Source organism: Castor canadensis, chromosome 6 (genome assembly GCF_047511655.1).
Source record: "Castor canadensis chromosome 6, mCasCan1.hap1v2, whole genome shotgun sequence".
NCBI lineage: Eukaryota > Metazoa > Chordata > Mammalia > Rodentia > Castoridae > Castor > Castor canadensis.
The window spans coordinates 77,863,348-77,887,699 of record NC_133391.1 but is presented as its reverse complement, the minus strand read 5'-3'; the positions used below and the strand labels follow the sequence as shown (position 1 = coordinate 77,887,699).

The 24,352-nt window shown below is 42.0% G+C and overlaps 1 protein-coding gene across 3 annotated transcripts in view; it reads left to right on the top strand.

The window, feature by feature from the left end:
* The first annotated feature begins 2,402 nt into the window (after positions 1–2,402).
* LOC109681333 (protocadherin gamma-C4) overlaps positions 2,403–24,352 on the top strand; it is a 182,840-nt gene continuing 160,890 nt past the window's right edge. The window contains exon 1 of one of the 3 annotated variants that reach the window (XM_074076809.1): positions 2,403–8,930. In XM_074076809.1, the coding sequence (XP_073932910.1) occupies positions 6,510–8,930 (2,421 nt within the window). In that variant the 5' untranslated portion in view covers positions 2,403–6,509. The other 2 variants (XM_074076810.1, XM_074076808.1) reach the window with 2 other exon arrangements.

Below are 24,352 nucleotides of genomic sequence, written 5' to 3'. Positions count from 1 at the left end.
TATTAATAAACCAGTTGCTTTTCTTCTCCCAAAATCTATTAAACACACAGAAAAACTGTGAATTGATAAAAAGAATCACACTCCTGTGGTTATTCCATGGAATATCTGTAATACCAGAGAACCAAAGGTTTAGAGAGAGCAATTAATTCCCCAGTGTGGTAACAAGTGTTCTAAAAGCTTCCTTTGTATAATGAAAGAGTATGGCAATCAGGCTAGTACTAATCGTGAATATTCAATAATCCCCTGTAATAAACTTTAAGTTTATTAACTGCTGCTTATGCTCTGAAGGTTAAAAATGGGCAATGAGAGAAGTCCTGCTTATCTTTTGGAGTTAGACATTTATAGGGGTGAGGAAATAACAAATATCAGCATATATTTTTAAAGTGTAAAGGAAGTTAACTAAAAATATATAACAGTTCCTATATTGAGTAGAATGCTTTCTGCAGAAAAAAATCAAAACCTAATGTATACTGATTTAAACAATAAGAAAACCTGTTGTCTCAAAAACCAAAGTAGTCTAGAGTAGTTCTGTCCAATAAAAATATATGTGGCCACAAATGGGAGCCATAGATGTGATTTTGAATTATCTAGGAGCTAGGGATGTAGCTCAGCATTGTACATTATACTTTCTTATCTTGAACTAAATATTCAAAATCTAGTGTGTGTTTTATATTTATAGCACATCTTAATTTGAATTAGTCTTATTTCAAGTGCTAAATAGGCACATGTGGCTGGTGGTTACTGTATTGAGCAGTGCAGGTCTTGAAGCATAGTTGCCTCCAGACATGATATAATCATGACCTGGCACGAACTGTTTTTCTCTTCTAATGTTGAAGAATGAACATCCTTTTAGCTCTGCTCTCCTATGCTTGTAAACTTTCAATGGCTATGGTCACATGATATCTGCCAGCAGCAACTGGCATGACAAGAGAGTGGTTCTCAGGAGCTGGTGGAGTGGCTTAAGTGGTAGAGCACCTTCTTAGCATGTGTGAAGCCCTGAGTTCAAACCCCAGTACCACCAAAAAATGAAAAGAGAGAGAGAGAGAGAGAAAGTGGCTCTCCCTTAACCCAAAGTCCAAGTAGAGTAAGGCGTGGAGATGTAGCCCAGTGGTAGAGTGCTTGCCTAGCCTGGGCAAGGTCCTGAGTCCAATCCCCAGCACCACAAAAAAGAAATCAATCCAGCTGGACTAAGTTGACCATGTACCTATTCCTGGCTTAATAATACTGACCAAGAAAACAGCTTAAACCTGTATTTCTCAAAATGGTTAAGAGAGGGTGACATATGGTAATGTCCACAGACATTTTTGGGTTTCACAACTCTGAGAGTAGGGTCTACTGACATCTAGTGGGAAGAAAGCCTGGATACTGCTAAACATCCTACAAAGCGCAGAACAGGCCCTCCACAACAAAAAATTATCTGGCTCAAAATAATACCAAGAATGATAAACCAGCTGGCAGAATGACTCAAGTGGTAGAGCACCTGCCTAGCAGTGTGAGACCCTGAGTTCCAACCCCAGTCCCACAAAAAAAATCCATGAAAGAGCTGATATTTTTGGTAATTTTAAAACTGTATGTGTATTGAAAAAGAAAGGATAGGCATTAAATACAAAAATTTTATACGAGTAATAAAATTGCTGGTGATTTAAATTTTTATCAGTATTTTCTACTTCTTTGTATTGAAATTTTCTTTTATGTCATTGAATTTACAGTAGTAAATTCTTGTAATGCCAAGTTATTTTTTGTGGGACTGGGGTTTGAACTCAGGGCTTCACACTTTCACAGAAGACACTCTACCGATTGAGCCACATTTCCCGTCTATTTTTGTTCTTGTTATTTTGGAGATGGGAATCTCACAAACTGTTTACCCAGGCTGGCCGCGAACCGCCATCCTTCTGCTCTCAGCCTCCCAAGTAGCTGGGATTACAGACATGAGCCAACCGTTTCCAGTTTAAAGTTCTTTTTACAATGGATAATTTCTCTATGGCTTTTTTTTTTTTTTTGAAAAGAAGTTTTGGTAGTGTATCATCTTCAAAAAGGAATGTCGAGGACCGGGGATAATAGCTTGGCGGAAAGTACCCAGGTTTCATCCCCAGCACACCCTCTCCCCTCAAAAAAAAAGTCAAGAGGAAAAATTAAGTCGAATTTTAGTAAGTTAAAGCATTTGATTTAAATTTTGTGGAAAGACCATTTTAAGAATATTTTGCCAGAAAGAAATCATGATTTGCACCCTTCGTATTAAAGCAGCTGATACTTCTAAAACAAGTCTCCGGAAATGAAGCAAATACAGTCTCTCCCCAGGACTTTCGGAAATAACCTGCGATGAATATCACGCTGGGCCTCTGGGTGCCGCTGTCGTCCAGGGAGTGGCCAGAGCAATTGTGACGCAGCGATCCCCTCGGGCTTCTCTCCTGCAGTTTCTCCTCTCTCCTGCAGTTGACTCCTAATATCTTGATCTGCGTCGTCAGGAGGTTATGTGGCCCTTAGCAAGGCACTGCCTTTTCTTTCCAGCGCACCTCTGTCATCCGGAAGCGGGGACGAAGAGCAGGGCGACCTGGAATCTGAGCAGCATGGAGACAGAGAAGTTCCGGACAGGAGGGGCGGGCAGAGCGCTGGGAGCGCGGTTTCCCTTCCTGCAGTCTTTGTTCTACGCAGGAGAAGCGCTACGATTGGGAAAAGAAGGCTGAAGGTTTAAATGTGGGGAATCTCGCCGAAGATCTGGGTCTACTACAAACTACGGATGAGTGCTGAGAACCGTCTCAGCCAATGCAGACAGCAGAGACCAACACGAAAATGACAGCTTGGATCTAGCAGAGAAACCGAAAGAAGTCTCTAAATCACTTGTACTTGAAAATGAAATTCACTGAAAATCGTACAAAAGTTTTTCATGTAAACTTATTAATCCCGGACATAAATGATAACATCATGACTTTCGGCACGGGCATTTTGCAAATTCTGGAAAACATCTTAATAGGAGCAGTGTTTAAAGCCACATTTGCATGCGGGCAGGAATCCTCTACAAATTTATCAGATAAGTTTCAATAACCATCTCTGACTCTCAGAAATTAAGGAAAGCACTTGCAGCAGTAAAAATTCTGACTTTATGGAAAAACACTGGACCAGAGGAGCAAGGCTAATACTCCTTAGCGTTGGGCATAGGGCAGAACAGCGCAGGACAAGATAAAGTCTTGGATGCCAATGCCAGTCCTTGGATATCGAGCCACAACTGTCCAGGAGAGCCACTCTTCAGGAGAACCCTCCTCCTCCTCTGCATTCCTCAGGTGATCCTCATTGACCTGATGATATCCTTAAGGTACTTTCCACACAGTCTCACAGTGTATACAGAATATATATTCTGTTCCAAAATTACAATGCTTGATTTTGATTAAAAATAACCGAATGAGATAGAAGAATGGAGGCAGTTTGAGGGCCCATTTTGGGGTCCCAGCTGAAATGGAGTGTGAGGACATAATGCAGTGCAGGAGACTGTCGGCTGGGTGTCTAGTCCTATTAGGGATAACGATCATGGTTGCTTAACTAGAACAACAGAACTAAGAGAGTCATACTTAAATGGAGAGGTGAAAATTACTGTAGAAAGAATTGATCCCACTGGCAAACAATTCACCTCTAAGAATATTTGTATAATTCTGTCACCTACTGACAGATGGAATCCTATGCTGGGAGGACACTCTGAAGTACCATGTCACCATCAGAGCCCCCAACAAGGACAAGCTGTCCCTCTCCTCTAGCAAAAACATCACCCTACACATCATTTGCATCAACAAAGACACTCTGCTTTTCTGACATTTTTCTTTTTTTTTGGTGCTGTGGATAGAACCCAGGGGCTTGCCCACTTCGACTGAGTTACATCCCCAACCCTTTATTTTTAGATAAGGTCTTGAAATGTACCATAGTGTGATCTCTAACTCTCAGTCCTCCTGCTTCCACCACCTGAGTGCTAGGATTTACAAGTATGTACACCACACCTACCACCAAGCCTCCTTTTTGATCCAGGTGACCAAGAACACTCACTGAGGTCTCTATTGCACACTTTAGAAATTCTAAGGAGGGAATAGAGCCTTCTACACCTCCTATTTCTTCCTGACCAGTGATCTGGCATGCAAAAGTGCCATCCTTCATCAGTGAGTGCAAATTGCAGTATTCATGGAGCCTACGTTTGAGCTGACTCTGAGGATGGTAACCAGGGTGTGACCAGCTCAGTCTCAGCCTGTGATAATGGATGACTGCCATGAAAATTTGAGAAGGATGCTATGCCAGCTAGGCAAGACCCTCTTTGACAATGTATTGCACACTATGCAGCCCAGTTGCCTGGTGACCAAAGTGGACTCCAATGGAGACAGGAATAACTATTCTATAACACACTTCAGAGCAGCCAACTTGTTTCTTAAACCTAAGGATTCATATAATAAGTGTGTTCTCTGATGCTGAAAGTAACAGAGCCAGAGCCCAACAGGGCTTACTGTTCACAGGGCAATGGCATGTCATCATGCTGCAACTGGTCTTTGCCAACACTTTGCAGGAGCTGCTACCAGACCTCAGCGATTACCCTGCACCCACTGACAGGCAGATGGAGCTGCAGTTTTACCTTGTGATAGCCTTGGCCTTGATCTCTGTGCTCTTCTTCCTGGAAGGAACATTAACCATCACCTGTACCTGTGATACTCCTCCAGCCCCAACATTGGAGACTGCTTTTAGCCTGATCTCTGATCAAAGCCTGGATTTGGAGTTGCTCACAACCAAAAAAGAGACAGATTCACCCCCTCCTGTATAGTTTCAATATCACAAAATGTTAGTTTCATCAAACTAACTCAAGAAACATCTTTCAATAGGATATTTTCTTTAGTATCAGCCATGAAATCTTAAATGTTACATTGGATTCAAATGTATGAGTTTTAGTATTTTCATTTAGTACATCCTTTATTTAGCAAATTTCTACTACTTGTCTTTTGTTGTTGGAGGTGAGGAGCTCTACAAGTTTACTTGCTAATTTTTATGTATGCTTTGATTTCCTTATCAACTTGAAATTCTTTTGGGGAAAAGTTTACATTTCAGAATACATGATATTGCTAGAGAGTACTTTCCTTCCACAGTTGAAGGAGGTCTATTGAATCTTTAAATTACCATCCTTGGGCTCTGTTTATCTTTAAGAAGCTGAGAAACTTCTTTGTTACAAGAACAAAAATTCTCCTTCCAAGAGTGATTGATTGATTGATCTCAGTTTTTTGAAATAGGGTCTCACTAGCCTCAAACTCCCTATCCTCCTGCATCAGCCTCCAATGTACTGGGATGATAGGCATGTGCTAACACAACTGGCTTCAAGAAAGATTCCTGTGACTCTTGATTCCTTCCATTTTTTCCTCGTTTTCTGAATCTTTCTATGCCGTCATCTGACTCAAGTTGTTCCTGAAAATGTCAAAGTCTGGAGTGCATATAATACACTTCTCTAGCCATTGAATAAAGATAAACAAATCACTCTAAGCCTCAGATAATTTAGTTAGCAACCTTTTACTAATACTGCAATGAATAAAAAGGAAGATAATATTTTCATCTTCCTATTTAAAAAGCACTGTTATTTAAGAAAGTCAACTTCTCCTGGGGAAAAAATATTGTTATAGGAGAATAATGTATTATCCTTATAGCCTGCCTAAAAATAGAGATTTGATTCTTCTTCGGTTATGAAGAATATCACAAACTTTCTGTCTCCTAAATTTGATATGTAAATTATATATTCGTGTGGCATTTTTCTAATGAAATTCCAGGAGCCCAATATATTTTACTCAAAATATATTACCTTTGGGTGAATTTTAAAACTTAAAAAAACCTACTTAATACAAAGACACTTCAGAAAGTAAATATAGAGTTAAAACCTGGTCCTGGTTTTGAAAGTCTATCTCACATTCTAAAAGTTGTTTTTCCCTCCAATTTTTCCATCCTCTAAACTGCAGCCTCTCTGTCTGTGTGGCCTTGGAAATTATCAAGTGGTCAAGCTATACATTAGAAAAAATAAAGGGTTGGTTTTCTCCTTTTTCTTAATTATTATTCCCTAAGCAGCAAACAGGGAAAGCAGATAGCCTGGAAACGCTGGGATTCTCCCACATACTGCAACTGAGCAACATCTAGATATGACTGAGTAAATGAACCTCTCCTTTTCGTACACATATTGTATAATGATTAGCTGTTTCTTTAGTCAAGTAAACTAAGACTCAGGAAAAGATCTGTCTGGTTAGTTTTTCTAGGAGTGCAGTAACTGGTTAGGACTCTGGGCGCCGCTGTTCACTTCCAGTTCAAAGGAAGAAAAAAACAGTCTGCTTCCTAGAGACTTCATCACCACCAGATTGAAAAATGTCTACCTGAGGCTGCCCGAGCCCTATTTCTGGATGAGTCTCCACTCGGAATTATCTTGAAAGTTGAGCTAATTGTTTAGGCTCTGAAAGCAGTGAAACGCTACCCTGGTTACCAGACTGGGAGAAAGACTACGAAGCCAGAAAGCAATGGCGATTCCAGTGAAGCTGACCTGCAGCGGTGGGCTGATGCTGCTGTGCCTTTTTCTGGAGCTACTACTGAAATCTGGGGCCGGAAATATCCGATACTCAGTGGCAGAAGAGACTGACAGAAGTTCCTTCGTGGGGAACATCTCCAAGGACCTGGGGTTGGAGCCCCGGGAGCTGGCGGAGCGCGGAGTCCGCATCGTCTCCAGAGGTAGGACGCAGCTTTTCTCTCTCAACCCGCGAGGCGGCAGCTTGGTCACCGCGGGCAGGATCGACCGGGAGGAGCTCTGCGCTCAGAGGCCGCGGTGTCTGGTGAGTTTTAACATCCTTGTGGAGGATGAAATGAAGCTGTACCCTGTGGAAGTGGAAATAGTGGACATTAATGACAACAGTCCCCAGTTCCAGTTGGAAGAACTGGAATTTAGAATGAATGAAATAACGACTCCAGGTACCAGGATCCCTCTGCCTTTTGGGCAAGACCTTGATGTGGGCATGAACTCGCTCCAAAGCTACCAGCTCAGCTCCAGCCCTCACTTCTCCCTAGAAGTGCAACAGGGACCTGATGGGCCCCAACACCCAGAGATGGTGCTGCAGAGTTCCCTGGACAGAGAAGAAAAAGCTGTCCACCACCTTGTCCTCACTGCCTCTGACGGGGGCAACCCAGTCCGTTCAGGAACTCTCCACATTCGTGTTCAGGTGGTGGATGTGAATGACAACCCTCCAGCATTTACGCGGGCAGAATACCACGTGAGTGTCGCTGAGAACGTCCCATTAGGCACTCGGCTGCTCCTGGTAAATGCCACTGATCCAGATGAGGGAGCCAATGGGGCAGTAACATATTCCTTTCACAACATAGATCACAAAGTGGCCCAAATATTTCAGCTGGATTCTAACACAGGAGAAATATCAAATAAAGAACCACTGGATTTTGAAGAATACAAAATTTATCCAATGGAAATTCAAGCTCAGGATGGTGCTGGGCTCATGGCCAGAGCTAAGGTGCTGGTCAAAGTTTTGGATGTAAATGATAATGCACCAGAAGTGAGCATCACATCTGCCACCACTGCAGTCCCAGAAAACTTTCCTCCTGGGGCCATCATTGCCCTTATCAGTGTGCATGACCAGGACTCTGGAAACAATGGTCACACCACATGTTCCATTCCTGCAAATCTACCCTTTAAATTGGAAAAGTTACTTGATAATTATTACCGCTTAGTAACAGAGAAAACACTAGACAGAGAATTTACCTCTGGGTACAACATCACAGTAACAGCCACAGATCAGGGAACTCCAACTCTATCTACCCAAGCCCACATTTCACTGCTAGTGACAGACATCAACGACAACCCACCTGTTTTCCAACAGGACTCCTATTCTGTCTACATTCCTGAAAATAACCCTAGAGGGGCTTCCATCTTCTCTGTGAGTGCCCAGGATGCTGACAGCTATGAGAATGCACAAGTGACTTATTCCTTAGTACAGGACACCATTGAGGGAGCACCCTTGTCCTCCTACCTCTCCATCAACTCTGACACTGGGGTCCTTTACTCATTACAATCCTTTGACTATGAACAATTCCAGGACTTGCAACTCAGAGTGATGGCCCATGATAGTGGGAACCCACCACTCAACAGCAATGTGTCACTGGTACTATACCTGCTGGATCAGAATGACAACGTCCCTAAAATCTTGTACCCTGGCCTTCCCACCGATGGTTCCACAGGTGTGGAGCTGGCCCCCAGATCTGCAGAACCTGGGTACCTGGTGACCAAGGTGGTGGCGGTGGACAAAGACTCAGGACAGAACGCCTGGCTGTCCTACCGCCTGCTCAAGGCCAGCGAGCCAGGACTCTTCTCCGTGGGGCTGCACACAGGGGAGGTTCGCATAGCAAGGACCCTGCTGGACAGAGATGCCCTCAAGCAGAGCCTCGTGGTGGCTGTGCAGGACCATGGCCAGCCTCCTCTCTCGTCCACTGTCACACTCACCATCGCGGTGGCTGACAGCATTCCTGAAGTCCTGGCAGATCTGGGCAGCATCAGTAACCCAGCAGATACTGAGGATTCAGACCTCACGCTCTACCTGGTGGTAGCGGTGGCCGCGGTCTCCTGTGTCTTCCTGGCCTTTGTCATCGTGCTGGTGGCGCTCAGGCTGAGGCGCTGGCACGTGTCGCGCCTGCTCCAGGCTTCTGGAGACGCATTGGCCGGCGCGCCCGCCTCTCACTTTGTGGGCGTGGACGGGGTGCGCGCTTTCCTGCAGACCTATTCCCATGAGGTGTCGCTCACCGCGGATTCTAGGAAGAGTCACCTGATCTTCCCGCAGCCCAACTATGTGGACACTCTCATCAGCCAGGAGAGCTGTGAGAACAAGGATTTTCTATCAGCAACCCAGTCTTTACTGGAAGAAAAAGAAGAAACATTTTCTCAGGTAAACTTATAGTGAATTCATAAACTATCTACATTTAAATAACTAAGGGTTTCACTTACTTGCTTTCACTGCCTACTACAAATAGCTCTATTCCATATACCTTTGTAGATTTCTATTCAAAGTCCTGGGTCTGGTTAGTGGTGCACACCTGTAATCTAACTACTCCAACGTCTAGGAGGGTTTTAAGTTTGAGGCCAGTCTTGGCTACATATTGAGTCCCTGTCTCAAAACAAACCTGAAGGATGATACCTAAGCCTACATATTTACATCCCAGTATTTATGATTGTCCTTATGTTGGTATTATGTAATCATAATGTCAGTGGTGGGATGAAGTAGGTGTGAAGTGCTATCTATCTCCTTTGGGAAAAGCATGACATTAGAAACAAGAAGATCTAGCTTCTCACAATTTCTTGCTTGCCTCTGGTCAAATCATTTCATTGCTCTCAATTTATAGTCTTCCTATTTGGAAGAGATGGAGTTTAACTAGAAAAGGTCCACCAATACTTGTGTGACTAATACTATTTTCACATTTCCTTGTATAAGCACCTGCTCACTTACCTCTGAATTTCATGTAGATGTCATCTGCTAAGTGCTATGAGATTTTATTTGTGAACATATGAAGAGGTGAAGATCATTCAAAGCAGTCTTTTTAGCTGTGTTAATATAAAATTTCAGAAATCTATATAAGCTGCAATTTTAAATTATTTTGATTATTTTTGTTCTTGGTTTAATCTTTTTTAAAGAGATATTTTTATGCATGCTTCAAAACATATCCATTTGAGTACTTTATGAAATTATGGAAGAAAATGAACAGAAAATTCACCCTGCAATTTGAGAAATAGTTTTGAAACCTCCTTACTTGCATATTACAACTGTAATGAAAATGATTAACAAAAATCATGTAGATATCATATTTTAATGTGTGTTAAATCTTCATGAGGAGAAATGCATTTTGGGGGAGTAGGTCTTGTGATATACTTACTCTGTTCCAATGAATTACAGAGATACATAAAATCTAAAAGGAGAAAAACAGAGGCATAGTAAAGTAGATGAAAAATATCTAAATGGACCAGAGAAAGACTAGAAAGTAGTGAGCCAGTCTAAAGCCATGTAAGCAGGAATTGAAGGTCAAGTGATTGACTTTAGCAGTGCTTCATGCTAGATAAAGGCCTAGGACAGGATTACCTTTTAATCCAAAATAAGCAGTTAGGGCCATCAGCTGGGTAAACATGACAATTGTGTAAAAATGCTGCCTACCAGTCCCTGTGGTTATACCGTCGCAGAGCCTAAAGACCATAGAGGTAGATGGACACAGATGCTGACTACAAACATTGAATTCTATCAGATGTGGGCTGTGATATACAGAATATCATTGCCACACACCATAAAAACACCATGAAAAACCTAGTTATCACCTGGGACCTGGGGTCAGAGTAAAGTTCAAGACCATTAGAGACAGAGCACTGAACCTAAGAGGCAAGGAGAGGAGACAGTGTAGGTATGAAGAAACTTTTTAAAAAAAAATCAAATGAAGTTCTTCTACTTAAATGTACAAACCCAGATTTCAAAATACACTGTCTTTTGGAACGTATCATTGCTAATGAAAAATTTTCTGTCAACAAGGTGTCAATATTGTTAAGGCATTCTCTGTTTATTCCTAATACCTTTTAAAGAATTTCTCTCATTTTTGCTGTGTCTGTTGGATTTTAATTTTTATTTTCTGCTTGGGGCCAACTGAATACTTTTCATTAATGGTTAATTCGATTCTGGATGGTCTCAGCTCCTATAATGAAATTTTTATTCTGTGTACATATAAATGAGTTATGCTTACCTATTAAAAGACAGAGATTACCAAATTCACTGATTTTTTAAAATGCATATTCTGCTGACAAAACAGATACTTAAAATAAATTTACACTGAAATATTGAAAATAAAGATATATATGTACACATGCACAAAGGAAAGCAATCATAGAATATTAGTATAATGACAACAGAGTATTTAAGGAAATAAAAAGTGTTTCATTTTAAAAGTGAACTAATCATAATTATAAAAAGAACAAATGATCAAAAGAATATTAGCTGGGCACCAGTGGTGCATGCCTGTCACCCCAGCTATGGAGGAGGCTGAGATCAGAGGATGGCAATTCCGGGCCAGCCTGGACAAAAAAAGTTTGCTAGATTCCATCTTAATGAAAAAAAGCTGGGCATGGTGGCACATGACTATCATCACTATGGCAGAAAGTATAAAATAGAAGGATGGCAGTACAAGTAAGCCTGGGCAAAAAGCAAACTCTATTTTTAAAATATCCAGAGGTAAAAGGGTATTTAAATCTCCACTCCTAAACAAATCTTAATTTAAAAAGTTACAATGTCAATGAAAATTATTTACAAGAAACATTTTAAATATTCTTATTTAAAATTGTGAGATGCAGCTAAAGCAGTATTTACTCTTATATGAATTACAAATAGTCCAAAATGTATGAAAGCAGGTATGTGCAATTAAAAAATAAAAATATAGGGACTGGGGATGTACCATGGTAGTATAGCAAGGTCCTGGGTTTGACAACCAGCACTGCAATCAACCAATCAATAAAATCATGCTTGAGAGTAATAAATTTTATACTGTATTCTTGATGTTGAGTGGTTCTAGGACGATGGAAATGGGCTGTTACTAATGAAGGGTACCAGAATGACTCATCTCTCTGTAGGTTTGTTTGTAAAGCTTGATTTACAGTAACTAGAGAAATAAATATTTCAAGCAAGATCCCAATGGTGAAAAGTTATTTAGAAGCAGGGTATTTGCCTAATCTCAAAGTATCTTTCTACAAAATAATTATTAATCAACAAAGAGAAAGGTAGTAATTTTACAATAGGGAACACTGGAAGTTACCAGGAAGTTACTAGAAGGTTAACCAAGTTGTCAAAGCTAACGGTATGATGACAAAGTTATCATGTGCCTCCTGATAAGATACAATGAGAAGGTTATCATTTCTATTGGATTGATGCCCCAAAACCTCATAATTTGAACCTAATCAGGAAAAGACTCTAACAAACTCTATTGAAGGACATTCTACAATCTAACTGGCCAGTACTCTTCAAATGTGTAAAATCATGGAATATAAAGAAAGCCTAATAAACTGCTTTAGACTAAGTGCCACTAAAGAGACACAATTAAATGCAATGTGAGATCTTAGATTGGACTGTAGGCTGAAATTTTCATTTTCTAGAAAAAGGTATTATTGTAGCAATTGGTAAATTGGTAAATTGGTAAAGATCTGTAGATTAAATAATAGAACTATATCAGTGCCAATTTGTTTATTTTATGTTTTAGTTACCAAAGAAAGTTCTTGATTTTAAGAAAAGTAAAGCAGCATCATGTCTGCAACTTACTCTAAACCAGGAGAGAGGGTGGGAGGTAGGGAGGGAGGGAGGAGAACAAAGGAGAGAGACTGTGAGAGTGTGAAAGAGAGAGAGATTAGTGTAGAGACAAGAAAACATGAAACTAAAATGTGCAGAATACAGTGGGTCTTCTGTAGCCCCAGTTTCAATTAATCATAGGTAGAAAATATTTGGAAAAAGTTACATCTGTAGTGATCACATGCACACATTTTCTTGTCCTTATTCCCTAACAATATAATATAGCATTAGGTGTTATATATAATCTAGAGATGATTTAAACTATACAGGAGGATATGGGTGGTTATGTGAAAATACTATAATTTTATGTAGAGACTTGAGCATCCATGGGATTTTCATATCCATGGTACCTGGATATCAATTACCCTCAGATATCAAAGGTTGACTATATATGGGAATACTTTTTACAATTTTTAAAACTTTTCTATGTTATGTCTGAAATTGTTCAAAAGAAAAAGTTTAACAACTGATTGTATTTAAATATGGCAAGATGCTAAATTTGATGGAGTCAAAATGTGTACCCAGAGTTTGGTTGCATTATTTTCTATACTTGTCTTATGCTAGAAATATTTCAAAATATACTTTTAAAACAAATATATTGTGCATAAGACAATAAATATAATACAAGAATAAGAAGACATCCATGCAATTGTATTTTCCACCCATTAGGTAACAATGCATATCAGGAAAAGAACTTAGGAACTTCAGAAAACTTTCAGTGACTGATTCCTAATGCAGTGAAATCCGCAATCTCCACAAGCTTAATCAAGTATAGCCACCTTCAGTTTCTAGAATGTTTCCATGCTGTCTCTCAACTACAAGCATTTGCTTAGAGGTTTTAGAACACTATTGCAGCATCTGTTTTGATCCACCTCTACCCATTAGAATTCAACTCCAATCACATCCTGGAAAGTCTTTCTGATTCCCAAACATTAGTTGCTTACCTTTCCCATGCATGTCACCATTCCTGGGTTCCCTACCTGATATCACAGAAGTTATTATCTTCTCTAATAATACCCCCTTTGATTTCCTGTGTTCTTTCCCATCATGAAACCTTGCTGAAATGAAAGTTTCCATCTGCAGCATCAGTCAAGCCAACTGGAAAGCACTTGTGCACAATTGTCTTATGATACAATAATTTAAATACAGGTCTTCAACTTAAATACTAAGTCATACAGCACAGAAATTAGAAACATATAACCTTAGAAGAAAATATAACTAATGTGTTTAATTGATCTTCTTGTCTCTGAGCATACAATAAGAAAGAGGTGGAAGATGTTTGTAACAAAGGCATACCCACCATTTCATTATTGCTTTAACTATTCAACAATACTTTAATAGCAACGACTATCAAGATCACATTCACTTTCACCATGATTACTAATTACGAGAAAAATATTCCTACCTCCAAGGACTTACTTCGAAGGTGACTTAGATTTTTTGAGAGCAACTTAAAAGTCACAGAGGAACAGATTCAAGAAATAAGTTGGGTTTGCCTGAGCGGGTGCAGAAACTGACAAGGCCTCTGAGCGTCGCTGTTGACCACCTAAGGAGTAAAAAGCAGCCAGCCAACCAATCCAACCTTCCCGCTCCCACAACACAAAGGGCTGGGCTTTTGGCCCGCAAACTTCCGGATGGCAAAGAAATTCAGCCAGACAGCCCATTACCTCCCTCCACAGTGACCCGGGTCTTGTGGATGCTAGTGGCCTGGGACCCTGGGAGCTAAAGATCAGAATCCCTCACTGGATGCTGGAAGTTACTCAGAAAACACCGCTGCAGAAGAGAAATGGCGGCTCTGCAAAAGTCACTACAGTGCAGAAGGCTGACCCTGCTGTGCCTTCTTTTGGCTGTCCTGTGGGAGGTCAGAGCTGGGCAGATTCGATATTCCGTGACGGAGGAGCTGGACACAGGCTCCTTCGTGGGCAACATCGCCAAGGACCTGGGGTTGGAGCCCCTGGCACTAGCAGAGCGCGGAGTCCGCATCATCTCCAGAGGTAGGACACAGCTCTTTGCTCTGAACCCGCGAAGTGGCAGCTTGGTCACCGCGGGAAGGATCGACAGGGAGGAGCTCTGCGCTCAGAGCGCGCGGTGTGTGGTGACCTTTAACATATTGCTGGAAGATAAATTGACTATTTATTCAGTAGAGGTGGAGATAACAGATATTAATGACAATGCTCCTCGCTTTGGAGTAGAGGAACTGGAACTAAAAATCAGTGAAACAACTCCACCTGGATTCCGAATGCCTCTTAAGAGTGCGCACGATGCGGACATAGGGGAGAACACCCTGCGGAAGTATGAACTCAACTCAAATGAGCACTTCTCCCTGGACGTGCGCAGCGGAGCTGATGGTAACAAGTACCCCGAGCTGGTGCTGGAGCGCGCTCTGGATCGCGAGGAAGAAGCAGTTCACCATCTCATTCTCCTGGCTTCTGATGGGGGAAATCCCGTGCGATCTGGCACCTGCAGCATCCGAGTGAAGGTCCAGGACGTGAATGATAACGCTCCTGTTTTTACACAGCCCGAATACCGTGTAAGTGTTCTGGAGGATATGCCCATAGGCACCCGGATCCTCACGGTGACAGCCACTGACCCAGATGAGGGATACAACGCTCAAGTGACATATTTTCTGGAGAAAACCCCTGGAGTAACCTCAGACATATTTGAGCTTCAGTCAACATCTGGACACATAACAATTACAAAAAGTCTAGATTATGAGGATGCCGAATACCATGAAATTGATATTGAAGCTCAGGACGGTCCAGGCCTCCTGACAAGAGCCAAGGTCATTGTCACAGTTCTGGACGTGAACGACAATGCCCCAGAATTTTACATGACATCTGCCGCCAGCTCGGTTCCTGAAGACTCTCCTCCAGGAACCATAATTGCACTTTTCAATGTACACGACAGAGACTCTGGACAGAATGCTTTTATCACATGTTCACTCCCAGAGAGACTGCCTTTCAAGCTAGAAAGGTCTGTGGACAATTACTACCGGCTGGTCACAACCAACGCAATGGACAGGGAACAGTTTTCCTTTTACAACATCACGCTAAGTGCTAAAGACGGAGGGATCCCTTCTCTCTCCACAGATGCTCACGTTTTGCTGCAAGTGACAGATATCAACGATAACCCGCCCACCTTTTCCAGGGCGTCCTACTCTGTTTACATTCCTGAAAACAACCCCAGAGGTGTCTCCATCTTTTCAGTGTTGGCCCATGATCCCGACAGCGACAACAATGCCCATGTAACTTACTCTCTGGCTGAGGACACCCTTCAAGGAGCGCCCCTGTCCTCTTACATCTCCATCAACTCAGACACTGGGGTCCTCTATGCTCTGCAGTCCTTTGATTATGAACAGTTCCAAGACCTGCAGCTGTGGGTGGTAGCGCTGGACAGCGGGAACCCTCCACTCAGTAGCAATGTGTCACTGAACCTGTTCTTGGTGGACCAGAATGACAACATGCCTGAGATCTTGTACCCGGCCCTCCCCACCGACGATTCCACCGGTGTGGAGCTGGCCCCCCGATCTGCAGAACCTGGATACCTGGTGACCAAGGTGGTGGCAGTGGACAAAGACTCAGGACAAAATGCCTGGCTGTCCTACCGCCTGCTCAAGGCCAGCGAGCCAGGGCTGTTCTCCGTGGGGCTGCACACAGGTGAGGTGCGCACAGCAAGGGCCCTGCTGGACAGAGATGCCCTCAAGCAGAGTCTCGTGGTGGCTGTGCAGGACCATGGCCGGCCCCCTCTCTCTGCCACTGTCACACTCACCATCGCGGTGGCTGACAGCATTCCCGAGGTCCTGGCGGACCTAGGGAGCATGAAGACCCCTGGGGGTCCCGAGAATTCAGACCTCACGCTCTACCTGGTGGTAGCGGTGGCCGCGGTCTCCTGTGTCTTCCTGGCCTTTGTCATCGTGCTGGTGGCGCTCAGGCTGAGGCGCTGGCACGTGTCGCGCCTGCTCCAGGCTTCTGGAGACGCGTTGGCCTGCGCGCCCGCCTCTCACTTTGTGGGCGTGGACGGGGTGCGCGCTTTCCTGCAGACCTATTCCCATGAGGTGTCGCTCACCGCGGACTCACGGAGAAGCCACATCATCTTCCCCCAGCCCAACTATGCGGACACTCTCATCAGCCAGGAGAGCTGTGAGAAAAAGGATTTTCTATCAGCAACCCAGTCTTTACTGGAAGAAAAAAAAGAAACATTTTCTCAGGTAAACTTGTAGTGAAATTATAAGCTATCTAATTTGTGCTTTTCTACTTGCTTTTACTGTCTACAAAGAACAGCTCTATTTCTATACCCTTGTAGACTTTCTATTCAAAATCCTCAAATGAGTTTGTGGTGCACACCTGTAATCTAACTACTCCAATGTCTTGGAGGGTTTAAGTTTGAGGCCAGTCTTGGCTACACGTTGAGTCCCTGTCTCAGGAAACAAACATACTGGAGAAGGTGAATAATGAGCTTAAGCCTCCTTTTTTACATCCTAGTATATTTATGATTGTTCTTATGTTGGACAGGGACTTGTAATCATAATGTCAGTGGTGAGATGAAGTAGGTGTGAGGTGCTATCTGGTTTTGGAAAGAGCATGACATTAGAAAGAAGGAGATCTAGCTTCTCACAATTTGTTGCTTGCCTCTGGTCAAATCATTTCATTGCTCTCAATTTATAGTCCTCCTATTTGGAAGAGATGGAGTTTGACTAGAAAAAGTCCACCAATACTTGTGTGACTAATACTATTTTCACATTTCCTTGTATAAGCACCTGCTCACTTACCTCTGAATTTCATGTAGATGTCGTCTGCTAAGGTACTATGAGATTTTATTTGTGAACATATGAAGAGGTGAAGAACATTCAAAGCAGTCTTTTTAGCTATGTTAATATAAAATTTCAGAAATCTATATAAGCTGCAATTTTAAATTATTTTGATTATTTTTGTTCTTGGTTTAATCTTTTATAAATAGATTTTTATACATGCTTCAAAACATGTCCATTTGAGTACTTTATGAAATTACGGAAGAAAATGAACAGAAAATTCACCCTGCAATTTGAGAAATAGTTTTGAAGCCTCCTTACTTGCATATTATACCTGTAATGAAAATGACAAAATTCATATATGTATTTCATTTGAATGTGTGTTAAGTCTTCAGGAGGAGAAATATATTGTTGGTGGAGTCAGTATATATGATATACCTACTCTGCTCCAGTAAATTACAGAGATACATACAATTTTAATAGAGGAAAACAAAGGCATAGTAAAGTAGATGAAAAATATCTGAATGGGTCAGAGAAAGACCAGAAAGTGGTAAGCCAGTCTAAATCCACGTAAGCAGGAATTGAAAGTCAGGTGGGTGACATTCAGCAGTGCTTCATGCCAAATAATGGCCTGGAATAGGCTTGCCTCTTAAATCTAAAATAAGCCATGAGGGTCATCGGGTGGTTAAAAGTGAAAAGTTGCATAAAAATGATACCTCCTATTTCTTATGATTATACCTTGTTGCAAGCTGAATACCATGGGAGGGGATAAACATAGAGTTTCACTAAAGTCTATCATTTGTGAGCTGTGATACCCACAATATCACTGTCACACACCATTAAACCACCATGACAAGACCTAATATCACCTGGGGAAAGTAATTCTTTCAAGAACAATTTTCAAAAATGCTAAGGACAGATCACTTAAACTAGAAAAAAATGAGAGAAGGTAATAGAGTGGGTGAGACAAATTTTTAAAAATAAAATCAAATGAAGCTCTTCTACTTAAAAAATGTACAAATCCAAATTTCAAGGTACTCTGTCTTCTGGGATATATTATCACTAATGAGAAATTTTCTGCCAACAAGATGTCATTACTTTTAAGGTAAACTCCTGTTTACTTTTTGGTGGCTTTAAAGAATTTCACTCATTCTTACTGTATGTCTTTTGCCTTTTTTCCTGCTTGAATCCAAATATATACCCTCAACTAATGGTTATTTTAATTCTTGATTTTCTCTTCTCTTAAATTTTTAATTTTTATTCTATGTATGTATAAATGAGCTGTACTTGCTGGTAAAAAGACAGAGAAGGGCAGGAAGCATGATTTAAGCAATAGAGAACCTGCCTAGCAAGCTTGAAGCCCTCATTTCAAAACCCCAGTACATTCTAAAGGATATAAATTGATGAACTCCTAACACCTATAAACATAGTTTTGAAAAATAATACCAGATTTTAACATATCACCATAAGAAATAATAGGCCCTCAGGCTGAAGATTAGTTAGTGTAAAAATTTGAACAGCTGAATCTGTAATGTTGATGTAATAGATCTGTGTAGAATCCTATACACAATAAACAAAAATAGCCATACTCTACATGAGCATCTAGAAAATCCACAACAATTCATTATCTAGTAATCAAATAAAAGAACTCAGCAAAGCTCAAAGTACCAATAAAATTCGTGCCCTATCTCATGGCTTAATCACCCAGGAAACACTTCAAATAGCAAAAGTAAACATCAAACATTTTGTGTGTTTCAGTCTACAGTCCAAAATAACTCCTAGATTTAAAAAAAACACAATGGCAATGAAAATTATTTACAAGTAAAGAAAGATTTAAATATTCTTCTCTAAAACTGTGGGATGCAGCTGAAACAGTATTTATTCTTATATGAATCTAAATAGTCAAAAATGTATGAAAACATGAATGTACAATTAAAAAATAAAAATATGGGGCTGTAGATGTAGCTCAATGGTATAGGATATGACAAAGCCCAGGGTTTGTTTGCCAGCACTGCTAATAAACAAACAAACATAAAAAACATGTATGGAAATAATAAATGCTATACTTTATCCTGGATGGTGATTACTTCTAGAGAGGGTGGAAAAGGACAGTTACTTTCAAAGGGTGCCAAAAAGCCTCCTCTTTCTGTAGGTTTGTTTGTAAAGCTGGATTTCCAATATACTACTTAAGGCAAGAGTCATCAATGGTGAAAACTTATTTAGAAGCAGAGCATTTGCTTAATCTTAAAGTATCTTTCTATAAGATAATTATTAATTGACAAATGGAAAGAAAGTAATTTTACAATAGAGAGCACTGGAAGTTACCAGAAAGTTAACCAAGCGATTAAAGTTCACATTAACACTATTGAGACAAAGATACCTGTGCCTCCTGATAAGATGCACTGCAAAGGATATAACATCATTTCTATGGTAATCCTGCCCAAACCATATACTCTGAATCTAATCAGTAAAAAAAATTCTGACAAGCTCCAATAAAGGACATTCTACAACCTAACTGGCCAATAATCTTCAAAAGTGTAAGGACATGGAATATAAAGAAAGCCTGAAGAACTGTCTTAGATTAAGCACCACTACAGAGACAAAACTAAATGCAATGTGTAATCCTGGATTGCATCCTAGGCCAGAAAAAAAGTATTTTTCTATAAAGACACTATTGTAGCAACTGGCAAAATTTTACTAATATCTGTAGATTAACTATTGAACTATATCTATGTCAATTTGTTGATTTTGTTACACTTTGTTAATGAGACGAGGTTCAAATCCAGCCTTGGTCAAATAGTTCCTGAGACTCCATCTGGAAAAAAAAACCATCACAAAAAAAAAATGGCTGGTGGTGTGGCCAAGCCATAAGAATGCCTGCCTAGCAGGTGTGAGGCCCTGAATTAAAACCTCAGTGCCTCAAAAAAAAAAAGTAAAACAGTATCATGTGTGCAACTTAGTCTAAGGGGGGAGAGAGAGAGAGAGAATGAAACAAAAATATTAGCATTTGGGATAATATGGGTAGAGAATACAATGTGCTTTCCGTATCCTTGAATCTGTAGATTAAGTTAATCACAGATTGAAAATGTTTTTTTTTAATTACATATATATTGATCAAGTACAGAATTTTTCCTGTCATTATTCCCTAACAATACCATAGAACCACTATTTACATAGGCTTTACATTGCGTTAAGTATTGTATAAATCTAGAGATGATTTAAAGTATGAGGGAAGATATGTGTGAGTTATGTACAAATACTACAAAGGGACTTGAATATCCTCAGATTTTGTTAGCCATGGAGCCTTAGAATTAATCACCATTAGATACCAAGGGTTGACTACGTATGAGAACACTTTGTACCATTTTTGCAACTTTTCTGTATGTCTGAAATTATGCAAAATAAAAACTTTTAAAACTAATTTTATTTAAATATGACGAGATGTTAAATTTGATGAAGTCAACATGTGTACACAGAGTTTGGTTATATTATTTTCTATACTGATCTGTATGCTTGACATATTTCAACATGCACTTTTAAAACAAATGTATTGGGAATGGCAGAGTGGCTCAATTAAGAAGTGTGAGGGCTTGAGTTCAAATGCTAATACCACCAAAATATAAAAATAAAATAAATGTATTACACATAAGTACATTAAAAGTGAGAAAAGATTAAAAACACATCCATGGAATTGTATTTTACATCCGTTAGGAAATACAAATATCAGAAAAGAGACTTAGGAACTTCAGAAAACTTTGAATGACTGGTCCCTAGTGGAGTAAAACCCCCCTCCTACTCAAGGTGTACCCAGTATAGACACCTTCCGTTTCTATAATGTTCCATGCTGTCTCTCATCTCCAAGCAATTACTCTGAGCTTCTAGAACACTATCCAAGAGTGTTATTTTTTGATCCAGGCCTACCAGTCCTACCCCTTATATTCACCTCCTGAAACAGTCTTTCCAAATTCTCAAACATGTTGGATAACTTTCTCATGCATTTCCCCACCACCCAGTGTTCCCAACTGATATTACAGAAGCTACCATGTTCTATATGATACCCTCTTTGTTTTCCTGTGTCTTGTCCCATCCTCCAAGACTCTGAGACCAAATTTTCCACCTGCAGCCTCAGGCAAACAAAGAGTCAGGCACTTGTGCACAATTGATTCAATATTTTAAATACAAGTTTTGAAGTTAAACAGTAAGCCATACAACACAGAAATTCAAAGCATAGAAACTTAGAAGAAAATGTAGCTAAGTATTTAATTGATTTTCTTGTCTCTGAGTATACAATAGAAAGAGATGGAAGATGTTTGTAACAAAGGCAGGGGAATCCTATGCTGCCTTAAGTATTCAACAATACTTTAACAGCAACCTTGTGTATCAAATAATATCAAGGTAACATTCACTTAAACCATGCTTACTAATTATGAGAAAAATATTCCTACCTTCAAGGATTCACTTCTAAGGTGTCTCAGATCTGTAAAATTCTTAGAGCAACATAAACAGGGGAACATAATCAGAAATAAGTTGGGTTTGCCTGAGCGGGTGCAGAAACTGACAAGGCCTCTGAGCGTCGCTGTTGACCACCTAAGGAGTAAAAAGCAGCCAGCCAACCAATCCAACCTTCCCGCTCCCACAACACAAAGGGCTGGGCTTTTGGCCCGCAAACTTCCGGATGGCAAAGAAATTCAGCCAGACAGCCCATTACCTCCCTCCACAGTGACCCGGGTCTTGTGGATGCTAGTGGCCTGGGACCCTGGGAGCTAAAGATCAGAATCCCTCACTGGATGCTGGAAGTTACTCAGAAAACACCGCTGCAGAAGAGAAATGGCGGCTCTGCAAAAGTCACTACAGTGCAGAAGGCTGACCCTGCTGTGCCTTCTTTTGGCTGTCCTGTGGGAGGTCAGAGCTGGGCAGATTCGATATTCCGTGACGGAGGAGCTGGACACAGGCTCCTTCGTGGGCAACATCGCCAAGGACCTGGGGTTGGAGCCCCTGGCACTAGCAGAGCGCGGAGTCCGCATCATCTCCAGAGGTAGGACACAGCTCTTTGCTCTGAACCCGCGAAGTGGCAGCTTGGTCACCGCGGGAAGGATCGACAGGGAGGAGCTCTGCGCTCAGAGCGCGCGGTGTGTGGTGACCTTTAACATATTGCTGGAAGATAAATTGACTATTTATTCAGTAGAGGTGGAGATAACAGATATTAATGACAATGCTCCTCGCTTTGGAGTAGAGGAACTGGAACTAAAAATCAGTGAAATAACTCCACCGGGATTACGGATCCCGCTTAAGAGTGCGCACGATGCGGACATAGGGGAGAACACCCTGCGGAAGTATGAACTCAACTCAAATGAGCACTTCTCCCTGGACGTGCGCAGCGGAGCTGATGGTAACAAGTACCCCGAGCTGGTGCTGGAGCGCGCTCTGGATCGCGAGGAAGAAGCAGTTCACCATCTCATTCTCCTGGCTTCTGATGGGGGAAATCCCGTGCGATCTGGCACCTGCAGCATCCGAGTGAAGGTCCAGGACGTGAATGATAACGCTCCTGTTTTTACACAGCCCGAATACCGTGTAAGTGTTCTGGAGGATATGCCCATAGGCACCCGGATCCTCACGGTGACAGCCACTGACCCAGATGAGGGATACAACGCTCAAGTGACATATTTTCTGGAGAAAACCCCTGGAGTAACCTCAGACATATTTGAGCTTCAGTCAACATCTGGACACATAACAATTATAAAAAGTCTAGATTATGAGGATGCCGAATACCATGAAATTGATATTGAAGCTCAGGACGGTCCAGGCCTCCTGACAAGAGCCAAGGTCATTGTCACAGTTCTGGACGTGAACGACAATGCCCCAGAATTTTACATGACATCTGCCGCCAGCTCGGTTCCTGAAGACTCTCCTCCAGGAACCATAATTGCACTTTTCAATGTACACGACAGAGACTCTGGACAGAATGCTTTTATCACATGTTCACTCCCAGAGAGACTGCCTTTCAAGCTAGAAAGGTCTGTGGACAATTACTACCGGCTGGTCACAACCAACGCAATGGACAGGGAACAGTTTTCCTTTTACAACATCACGCTAAGTGCTAAAGACGGAGGGATCCCTTCTCTCTCCACAGATGCTCACGTTTTGCTGCAAGTGACAGATATCAACGATAACCCGCCCACCTTTTCCAGGGCGTCCTACTCTGTTTACATTCCTGAAAACAACCCCAGAGGTGTCTCCATCTTTTCAGTGTTGGCCCATGATCCCGACAGCGACAACAATGCCCATGTAACTTACTCTCTGGCTGAGGACACCCTTCAAGGAGCGCCCCTGTCCTCTTACATCTCCATCAACTCAGACACTGGGGTCCTCTATGCTCTGCAGTCCTTTGATTATGAACAGTTCCAAGACCTGCAGCTGTGGGTGGTAGCGCTGGACAGCGGGAACCCTCCACTCAGTAGCAATGTGTCACTGAACCTGTTCTTGGTGGACCAGAATGACAACATGCCTGAGATCTTGTACCCGGCCCTCCCCACCGACGATTCCACCGGTGTGGAGCTGGCCCCCCGATCTGCAGAACCTGGATACCTGGTGACCAAGGTGGTGGCAGTGGACAAAGACTCAGGACAAAATGCCTGGCTGTCCTACCGCCTGCTCAAGGCCAGCGAGCCAGGGCTGTTCTCCGTGGGGCTGCACACAGGTGAGGTGCGCACAGCAAGGGCCCTGCTGGACAGAGATGCCCTCAAGCAGAGTCTCGTGGTGGCTGTGCAGGACCATGGCCGGCCCCCTCTCTCTGCCACTGTCACACTCACCATCGCGGTGGCTGACAGCATTCCCGAGGTCCTGGCGGACCTAGGGAGCATGAAGACCCCTGGGGGTCCCGAGAATTCAGACCTCACGCTCTACCTGGTGGTAGCGGTGGCCGCGGTCTCCTGTGTCTTCCTGGCCTTTGTCATCGTGCTGGTGGCGCTCAGGCTGAGGCGCTGGCACGTGTCGCGCCTGCTCCAGGCTTCTGGAGACGCGTTGGCCTGCGCGCCCGCCTCTCACTTTGTGGGCGTGGACGGGGTGCGCGCTTTCCTGCAGACCTATTCCCATGAGGTGTCGCTCACCGCGGACTCACGGAGAAGCCACATCATCTTCCCCCAGCCCAACTATGCGGACACTCTCATCAGCCAGGAGAGCTGTGAGAAAAAGGATTTTCTATCAGCACCTCAATTTCTACTCGATGTTAAAGGAGATGAAACTTCTCAGGTAAAGT